At 39.3% G+C, this 11,019-nt stretch overlaps 1 protein-coding gene across 1 annotated transcript in view; it reads right to left on the bottom strand.

Moving 5' to 3' along the window:
• Positions 1 to 2,430: 2,430 nt before the first annotated feature.
• LOC143039619 (alanine--glyoxylate aminotransferase 2, mitochondrial) overlaps positions 2,431 to 11,019 on the bottom strand; it is a 25,018-nt gene continuing 16,429 nt past the window's right edge. Inside the window, exons 7-11 of the mRNA XM_076209886.1 lie at positions 9,503 to 9,595; positions 8,553 to 8,774; positions 8,134 to 8,210; positions 6,722 to 6,893; positions 2,431 to 5,525 (exon numbers count right to left, since the gene is read on the bottom strand). Coding sequence (XP_076066001.1) covers positions 5,418 to 5,525; positions 6,722 to 6,893; positions 8,134 to 8,210; positions 8,553 to 8,774; positions 9,503 to 9,595 — 672 coding nt within the window. The 3' untranslated portion in view covers positions 2,431 to 5,417. The remainder of the gene's footprint in view (positions 5,526 to 6,721; positions 6,894 to 8,133; positions 8,211 to 8,552; positions 8,775 to 9,502; positions 9,596 to 11,019) is intronic.

Raw genomic sequence — 11,019 nt, forward strand, 5'->3', positions numbered from 1 at the left:
TCTCAACCAATTTGCTCTTTTGTTATTATTATTTCTACTAACATTATTACTATTATCGCTTTCATTATAATTTTTATTATGACTTTCATATTTACAATATTCTCCGGGTGGGGTGGGGTGGGGTGGGGTGGGGGGCTGTAATTACATTCTTATGGGAGTTTAGCTATCCCATAATATATTTGTATATGGGAAACTGTAATATTATAACACATTTGTAAATGTACACTTTAAACCTACTCTCGGAGAAATAAGATCAGAAGTACAGGAGAGCCGTATATTTCGACCACGATCTGTAGTCCTCTTCGGCAGAATGGTTGAGGACTACAGATCGTAGTCGAAATATACGGATTTCCCGTACTTCTGATGTTATTTCTCCGATAGCGTGTTTAAACTGTACATATTTGTATATTGTATACTTGTATGCTGTATATTTGTATATCATATATCTGCATACGTATATTAAATGAGTGAAATTCTTAGCGTATTTAAACTATGCAGGATAAAGTATCATGATCCTTGGATCACGTGTTGGACTCGTGATCGACAGCTATTACCCTCCCGAATGAGAGCTCGTGTATGGCCTTAGCTATGGGTATTGCTGTGACCTTACACACACACACACACAGATCCTTGCCCACCAGAGTTGGAGTACCGCCTCGCAGTGAAACGATGCTGAATATTTTCGGACCTGGACGGGACTCGCTAGATTAGCGGTCGAGAGCGGTACCACTGCAACATCGAGCCGTGTGTATGTGTGTGTGTGTGTGTGTGTGTAACGTGTGTGTGTGTGTGTGTGTGTGTGTGTGTGTGTGTGTGTGTGTGTAATGTGTCTGTGTGTGATTCACCACGGTTTTGGATCACGTGTTGGACTCGTGATCGACAGCTATTTCCTTCCCGGAAGAGAGCTCATAGCTCATATATTATCGGTCTATGGGTAATAATGTGATCTTACACGCACACACACACACACACACACACAGCTCCCCGCCCACGAAAGTTGGAGTAACGACCCGCATCGCAGCGATACTGATATTGTTTCAGCCCTGGGCGGGATTCGAACCCGGACCGTCGTAGTGGCAGCCGGGAATCTAACCACTGCGCCATCGAGTCGTGTGTGTGTAGGGTATTTGTGTGTGTGTGTATGTGTGCAAGGTATATGTGTGTAAAGTATTTGTGTGTGTAAGGTATGTGTGAATGTGTGTGTATGTGTGTGTGTGTGTGTGTGTGTGTGTGTATGTGTGTGTGTGTGTGTGTGTGAGAGAGAGAGAGAGAGAGAGAGAGAGAGAGAGAGAGAGAGAGAGAGAGAGAGAGAGAGAGAGAGAGAGAGAGAGAGAGAGAAGGAGAGAGTTAAGTCGTGTTTTCGTGACGTCCAGCACGACAGTAAGGACCGACACCATTAAAAAGGAACAACAATTACAAAGTGGAACGGATATGTTTTCATGGACGTGATATTGTGCGTACAAAAGTATGTGCGTATGCGTAGATATGCGTATGTGTTGTATGTGGTATGATCATATACTAGTGTACTGTATGTATGCACTGATGTGGTGCACATTGTATATATTGTATACCCATGTTGTATATGTATGCATGTATGTATATATATATATATATATATATATATATATATATATATATATATATAGGCAGAGATCAGAGAAAAGAATGAGAAACATGTATGGAATAGAGGAAACTATTCGGAAAGGTAAGAGTATTAAAGGGACCGAGCGTAGACATGCTTTAGGAAGACAGCAAATGATGTATATATATTGAACATTATACATTACTTGTGTGAATGAGATGTTTACCGTTGAAGACCCCACTAGTTATCTTTATGATTTTAATTTTATCTACTTATCAATATTTACTTATTTACTTTATTTTATGTATTAATTTATTTTGTTTGTTTTTCTTACAAGATACACATTGGACTTGTTGGATTCCATGCGATTTTCAACTTTCCTGGGATCGTCTCCACTTCTTGTCCACACATGTGTTTGAGTCATGTTGGCAACACGTTTGTTGTGTACAAGTTGGCCGCACAGATTTAACAGGCGTGCACGTACGAGAGAGGGAGAGAGAGAGGGGAGAGAGAGCGAGGAGAGAGAGAGAGAGGGGAAGGGAGAGGAGAGAGAGGGGAGAGGGAGGGAGAGAGAGGGGGAGGGAGAGAGAGGGGGAGGGAGAGAGAGGGGGAGGGAGAGAGAGAGAGGGAGAGAGAGAGAGGAGAGAGAGACGGAGGGGGAGAGAGGCATAGAGAAAGAGGCAGAGGGGGGAGAGAAAGAGCATTTGGGAGCACAGTCGTGGATATATACTCTAAAGCCTCATCTAGAGCCTCTATGACTGGCGGGAAAACTAGAGAGTAATTCTAGAGCACACGGCAACATAAGAAACTAACTTTTATTCGTGTGTGGATGAAAATAAAACGCTAAATCGAATAAAAAAATTCTTCGTCAAAAATCGAATGTAATTTGTCACTTAATACAGAGATCTTGACAACTTGTTTGCTATAACTAAGTAATAACAAGACATAATAACGTTACTTTTCAGTGCGTTAATAACAAGACAAAATAACACCTCGCCTCTATTTCTAAATATCAAAATATAGATCATTTGAGACGTGGATAACAAATCCTAGAATGAACATTTTTATTATTTCATTTATTGGTCCCGGTCCAGGTTAGCAATAAGAAACCCAAAAAGGCCTAATTTGCTATCGAATCCATACTGTTAGGCTTGTTTCACAAGTATCGACTTTTCGCCGTACGCCGTCCACGACACGACGTCGTGCACTCAAGTAACCATGGGTGCATATCAGTGTTTCCCAACCTCTTTTGGCTGCAACCCTAAATCCACTCTTAGCCTGGAGTCGCGACCCTAATTGTAATAATAAATTCAACCATTTCATGTTATATTTCTACGTACTTGCATAATGTTTACAAACTTTCGTTTTTATAGTTCAGTTTATATTTACTAGCACAATGAATTTAAATACATTTGAAACTTGAATGAAAAAAAAAGTTAATAAAGACCCATTGGCGACCCTCAAAAACACCCTCGCGACCCTAATTTGGGTCGCGACCCTGGGGTTGGGAACCACTGGTGTATATGGACGATCTCACACGTTACGACCACGTGTGAAAGCGTCCGTAAGAACGCATGGTTATTCGAGAGCACGACGTCGTGTTGTGGACGGCACACGGCAAAAAGTTTATACGCACGAGACGAGACGAGTCTTAAAATTCACGCCATCCCTGTTGACGGCTCTCTACCATTAGACATTAGAATTTTACCCGATTTCTAAGTTAAGTTAATCAAGTTTCCTGACTTGCCTTTACAATATATCGACAGCCATCAGCGGGACGGATAATAAGGTTGGTAAGATTCCAACATTTAGCCGAGCAGGTTAAAGCGCCGTTACCTGCGGCGTAAGTCGAGGTGGTGGCGGTTCGAATGCTGCCGCGGGCGAGATGAACTAAGGGCGTGGTTCATTCCACGTAACAAAGTCCCCTGTAGGTTTCTAAATACCTGTGAAGGATCTAATTTCGGGGTTGTCCTAATTAGTAATAAGGCCCAATTTGGGGCCCCAATCCCTTGGTTAAGGGGTTATCATATTGGGCTAGATTTCCTCCAACCTCAGATTTATCTGCTCCAAAAGTCGAAGGAAAAATAGCCCAGTGTGATAACGCTATCACCTAGTGTACGATAAACTGCTGTACGAAGTTGAGCTCCAGGTAGGTTACAGGTTCTCATTGCCTAAGGGGGACGGGGAACGGCACGCCGGGCATGCATTTCTTGGTGTTCGCCACATATGGACGCGTTTTCATACATCACAGAATCCAATACGGTTTTGACTTGATGCGAGCAACATCCGCTCTGTTTGCATTGGAAATAAACAACAGATCCATCGACGTCACATATTGGCGATTTTCATGTTGATGAAAGTGTGGCAGTGATCTCCATTTGTTTTGATATATTTCTTCAAATCTCCTACATATCGTAGCATATTTCTTAAACCAGCTCTTGATTTACAATTTTTTTTATAGACTATTAGAAGTATATATAAATATATGGGTGACGATATGGAGTCTGGGGTCCACGTTGAAGGGGAGAAGTGTAAACACCAGAATCAAAGTGGGATGTTTATTACCTGACGTCTCGGTCCTAGTCCTAGGACCTTCCTCAAGGGTGTGATGGGGTACAGCAATCAAAGATTCAACATATTGGCCGCTGCTGGAACTGGGATTGGTAGCCAGTGCAGCCGGAGCTGTCCAGGGTCCCTCTAACCGTTCAGTGTCAAATAGTAACAGGTATATGTGATATAACAAAGACGCCTGTTCACAATAATCCCCATATAAAACTTAAACTCACAATGACATTAAATTGATACAAAATTGACTCGGATGTACACGTACGTACGACCAAAGAAAACTAATCTTGTCTCATTCATGTGCACTTAAAACTCGAAGGGATAAAGCTGGATTTTTACGTCTAACACAATCGGGCAATTAGACGTAAAGATCCAACTGAACACCAACACGACATAGACTGGGAAAGAGAGCAAGTGATGCAAATAGACAGTTTCAAGAAAATAATATTATTAGAAGCGTTGAAGACGAAAGAAGTGAGCATGAAGAGGTGCATTGATTTGACCCCAATATACCTACGCACAAGCAACGCGACGACAAAATTAATGTAGGGTGTAACCAATTATTACTACTTGCGTGAGTGAATTCAAGCACAAACCTAAGTGTTTATGAGGTTGAGTTTATAAGATTGTGTGACCGTGACTTGATTGATTGATTGATTGATGAAATTTTTGGCTTGTAGGCCAAGCGCCGGAGCCTGTAGGCCATTCAGCGCAAGACCGTGACTTGACCGATTCCTTTTTGTCACATGTATGTACATATATTATCACGATCTATTTCATTGTGAGTTAAGATGTACGGGTGAGCAATTGTGACCAGTTGTCCATGCAAGGTAATTAAATATGAAGTGCACGCCTGAATGTATATAAGGTCGAATTTCTTAAGTGCAAGTGAATAGGACATGGCTAGTTCTTTCTGGTCGCACGTGCGTGTGCATTAGAGTTTATCTTGTAGAAGTTTAATGACATTGTGAGATTAAATTTCATGATAGGACGATTGTGAACAGATGTCTTTGTTGTCACATGTACCTGTTACTCGCTGAGAAGGAACGGTTAGGGGCGACCCCGGACAACTGTGGCCATCTGGCTAACTCTTCCAGTTTCAGCAACGGACAATAAACCTCCCACTTTGAGGCTGGTGTTTACGCTTCTTCCCTTCAATATATATATCTATTCTCATCATATTTTGTGTGAATTCTATCTCCCTCTCGTGGACAATGGAGGTTTGGATCACATATTTGTATATTTTTGTGACTTGGGTCGGTCATGTCGACTATTGTCCCTCTCTGTTCATATGTTCCTCCAGGACTTGGTCCATGACGTGGCAAGTAAACTCGACGTCTTCCTTTGTGATGCACATAGGTGGTTTGATGCGAATCACCTGGAAAATAAAGATATATAAACAAGTCACATGACCCACGAAAGGATGGTCTACAGTTAAGGGTAAATTTTTAGAAGTGCACACCTACGCGATATAGCATTAGAAAATTAGATAATAAGTTTGTAAATTATAACAAATCAACGTAATATACGTTGTTTTTGGCGGAAATCAATTATAGAAAAAGTTGCTAAAAACTATAAATGAACAGAGCCGCTTTGACTACTTGAGACGCCATCTTTGCTTTGGTACAGGTAGAGGTCGAAGAAATTAAAGTATGATAAATTCCTCGATTCTAACCTAACCTACCTAACTTACCCTGCGTTTAGTACAGTTGTACTTGTAATTCTAGAGGTCATCAGGTTGTCGTTGTATCCGTATTTATCAAAACAAAGATGGCGTCTAAAGGAGTCGACGCAACTGCGTTACTTTGTAGCTTTTATCAACGTTTTCTGATATTGATTTCCGCCAGGAAAAATATCTATTACGCTGATGTATCATAATTAGAAATTAATATTTAATTTTCTAATGCTATACCACGTAGGTATGCACTTCTAAAAAGACGAATATTTTCAGCAACACCAACTTCATAATTTGATTACAATTGGACAAATGGTCAAGATATATTAATTTTCTTAAGTTATTCCTAAAACAGTTGAAGTTTTCTGTCTTTCTCTCAATAGAAGAAAACGTAAGCATGGCATGTGCGTTCGTTTATTTGTTTATTATCGCAATGAGCTTAATCCTAGCAGTAGCTCTAGAGGTCTATTCTGTTACAGGGGCATTTTCAGTACTTCTATACTATGAGATGACGTCACAGAAGTGTTAAATAAATTACTCATGGAGAGGAGTAGAATTATATAAGTGATGATCATTATTTTTTTCTAATCAGTCTCCAATCACACAAGAATGCTGTGAGACTCTATTCGGTATGGGTTGTCATTTGATTTCTTAAAATGCCGTCTGCATCAACTGACAATGATGTAGTTGATACTCTATACGGAGGGAAAAAAAAAGAAAAAAGAAAAAGGAAAACAGAATGAGAGAAAACATAAATAGAAATAAAAATACAGAGAATGAGAGAAAAAATAAAATAAAAACCGAAATAAAATACAAAGATATGAAAAAAAAATTATAGAGAATAATATGGCGAATGGATAAAAAACGGAGATCATGAAAACTGAGCCAGAAATACTCACATTGCCGTACAACCCTCCCTTGCCCAGGACGACGCCGCGGTCCTTGCAATGGTCCCAGATCTGCATGACCTGGGGGGCCGGTAGCGGCTCCTGGGTGGTCCGGTCGCTGACCAGCTCGACGCCGATCATCAAGCCTTTCCCGCGCACGTCGCCTACGATGTCGTATTTGTCTCTGTCGTCGAAGAACGAAAAAATTAGAAAATAAACGAATAAATAAAAGGGATTGGGAAGATATTATAATGGGGGGGGGAGGAGAAATAAATATCAAAGTGTAAAGAAAATACATTATATATATATATATATATATATATATATATATATATATATATATATATATATATATGTAGAGACATTGGGACAAATTATGGTAAAGGTGGCGGGGGACACACGGGTCTTTAACTGATTATCGAGTTTATTCCTGACCGTTGTCGCTTACAATACCTCCTCCAGTGGAGTGTAAGCCAAACCGGTCAGGAATAAACTCGATAATCAGATAAAGACCCGTGTTTCCCCCTCCACCTTTCCCATAATATATATATATATATATATATATATATATGTATATATATATATATATTTATATATGTATATATATATGTATATATATATATATATATATATATATATATATATATATATATATATAATAAGTCCATCTCTCATTAACAAGCTATATCAATAGTTCATCCACATTTGGAATATAAAATTTCCGTATGGTCACCGAATCTCATAGACATTGACAGATTGAAAAAAAAGTACAATGGCGAGCCACAAAACTGTTTCCAAATATCAAAAATAAATCCTACGAAAATCGACTACAACACATGTTTTCCCTAAAAAAGCGTAGACTCAGAGTTGACTTGGTACAGGTCTTTAAGATTCTAAATGGAATTGATATCAAAAGTGACAAAATTTTCACACTGAATGAGAATCAGACAAGAAACAATTGTCTCAAACTGTCAGGAAATAGATTTAGTTTTAGAAGTGGGTAGAAACAACCTCGTCAACCGTGTAGTTAATGAATGGAATAAATTTCCGATAGAGGCAATGCAATGTAGTTTAGTTCGAAGATTTAAGATTCGTTTGGACAAACACCTAAGCACAATGCTATAATGACTGTAATTTATTCTATATTGTTTTGTTATCATTTGTCTGTTATTAATACGTATGCATTTATTTATCATTATTAAGTATTATTATTATTATTATTATTATTATTATTATTATTATTATTATTATTAATTATTATTACTATTATTATTATCATTATCATTATTACATTATACGATGGTATTCTTAAAAAAATCTTTCCATATATATCTTTCCCTTCCAAGAATTCATATAATACTTTTAAAAGGAAAGAATTTTTTTTTAGAATACCACCGTTAGAACCTAAGCGACATTTTCCTCACCTGAGCTTTTCAAGTTCCTTTAAGAAGTACGTTCCCACATGAAGTGAGTTTTCCATAATGCCATCTTCTTCTATAGCCTGCAAGGAGAAATATTCCAATATTATGAACACAAAATAAGAAAAATACATAACTGAACGAAAGAATTGATAAACAAAGAAAAGAGGAAAGAGAACGAAAGAAAGTGAAATGAAGGTAGATGTTTATACACGGCGATCTCGATCTGTATTCTAACGTTTACCATACTTATGATCTGCTGTTGATCGATCCTAATAACCAACACAAAAAGACCCTTCACACTGCCGGTTTGAACCGCACAGAAACCGCGGAGGTTACCGCTATTGAGCGTGAACCCCCTCCATAACATCGCAACTAAACCGCGGCGGTTGAAACCGCTAGTCTGAACAGTGCCTTAGACTCACGTCCATGACAGCGAGTCCCACTGCGGAGGACACGGGGTTTCCTCCAAAGGTGTTGAAGTGGAGCGCCTTGCCCATCGTGGCCGCGACCTCAGGAGTGGTGACGACGGCCGCTAGGGGAAACCCGTTGCCCATGCCCTTGGCCATCGTCACGATGTCCGGCACGACGCCGTGGCCCTCGAAGCCCCAGTAGTGTTCCCCAGTTCGCCCGAAGCCGCTCTGTACCTGAAGGACACAACGATGATAACCATCATGATAATGATTAACAATGATCAACTAATAATATTAAAATAATAATAACAATAATAATAATAATATAGTATCTACATTACCAAAAGCTTTTTCCCCCTTATAAGGGAGGTAGCCAAATCAAAGGCGCGTACCTACTCCCACCCATTCCAATCCCATCCACCAGCTTTTCCTACCTCTCAGCTTAGTACTAGTAGTAATGATGATGATAATAATAATAACTGATAACTAATAATAATAACTATAATAACAGTAATAATAATAGTAATAATATGATAACAGTACAATAATAATAATGAAATAATGACAGCAAACTTGTAGTCCTTACACGCTGATTGGCTGTGACATATAAAGTGGGCGGAGTCTTGGAAAGTCCCCGTACCCTATACTATAGCACTGCTGCTACACGCCTGTATACTAGCTTCAAATTACGTACACCGGAACGGCATAGTTTATACATATTGCATGCAATATTCCGTACCAGTGTAGTGATAGTGCGGAAGGGGCTAGATATTGAAATGGAAGTTGGAGATAGAATGTGGGGGGGGGGGTAATCCAGTATGACCCTTTCCACATATATTCGTACGCATAAGGTACACTCAATATCATACTTGGAGACAATGGCTACACCGCTGCTACAGAAATACAAAGTTGTAAAATTGTAGAAATAGATTATATTTTAGCGTCTAATTCAAGTAACTTACCTCGTCAGCTAAGCAAAGACCTCCTTTGGACCGAATAAGCTCATATGCCTTCTTCACGTAGCCTAGAGGGAACTGGACAGAGCCTCCGACGCCCTTGAAAGCAAAGAAAACAAACATGAGACAAAGCGACATGACGTCATCAGCGAGTCGTTTTCTTGTAGTACGTCTCTGCAATTGAGTAAACACGTAGACCCATTTCGTTTAGCTATATTATTTAGTATTTATTCCTACGATGAATAGAATCGTGCGAATTTAGTCAGAATAAATATATATAACGTACGATAGTGCACAGCAATGGTTAAAACTCTATGGTATTTAAAAGGGTTTCATGAAAATTAATACTTGAGAGTAAAATAAATAAATAAATAAATAAATAGAAATAGAAAAAATACTAATAAGTACAACCTGGTACAAAAGAGGTACTATAAACTGGCATTGGTTGAGTTAACTGATATTTTTTCTCTTTTCATATACATCCGAGTGAAAGTACATAACATTAGAATAAAATGTCTGTAATGGAACACATGTCGATGCACTGCAACAATTGACTCAAAACGTGTGAATTTAGTACTTCACCGGATTCAATAGGTGAAATATTTTCTTCACACACGTTCAGTATATAAATACACGAATTATTTTACATACTGAGTGTCGATATAGAACACATCGACTATCTAAATACGACGAGTGTGTGTATATCAACACTAATTTTAGGGCAAAAATTCCCGCTCCAACTATGGACCTAATGAATGATTGGCAAAATCCAAGGGATCACCCAACCAACGTATAACGTTGGATCGCTACAATCCAAATCTTCAAGTCTCTTGTGCTCATTGTTTTACTGTGGGAGATGGATCGTGAATGCTGATTTGATGGGGCCGCCAGATGATTTTATTAACATCATAGCGTGACACCAACAGTGCAATTTGGTATTAAAACAACGACTGTTTCGTAAAACCAGCTGTTACTGTCACTAGGTTATCTCCATAAGAGATAACCTTCGATGGAGAAGACGAAGGGGATTAGTCACTATCTGTTCTCTTTGATCTCTCACAAGACCCGCGGCCTCCAGATGACCGGCAACAGCCTCCGGGAGGGTCCACAGGTCACAGATATACTGTGTTGTTGACGAGGGATTATAGTGAGAATCTGTACTATGAGGTTCTGTTCACTAGCGGTTTGAAACTAAGCGGTTCAATTACAATGTTAGGCAATGGAGGCGTTCACACACAACCGCAGCGTTTTTCGCGCGGTTTCCGCGCGGTTCAAACCGCTTGTGTGAAGAGAGCCTAAAGCAAATCGACCGTTCCTGCCGTAAGCTATTTGGGATGGGAAAGGTAACTGCATGGGAGCTTGACTGAATCATGGAAGTAGCATCGATATAAGCATAAAACAACGAACTTTCAGCATATGCTCACTATCGATGATGATGATGATGATGATGATGATGATGATGATGATGATGATGATGGTTCTACAAACACAAGAAATACATAGACAGTAAACATACAGTGAGT

Source organism: Oratosquilla oratoria, chromosome 26, assembly GCF_046742065.1.
Source record: "Oratosquilla oratoria isolate Oo_2021 chromosome 26, ASM4674206v1, whole genome shotgun sequence".
Taxonomy (NCBI): domain Eukaryota; kingdom Metazoa; phylum Arthropoda; class Malacostraca; order Stomatopoda; family Squillidae; genus Oratosquilla; species Oratosquilla oratoria.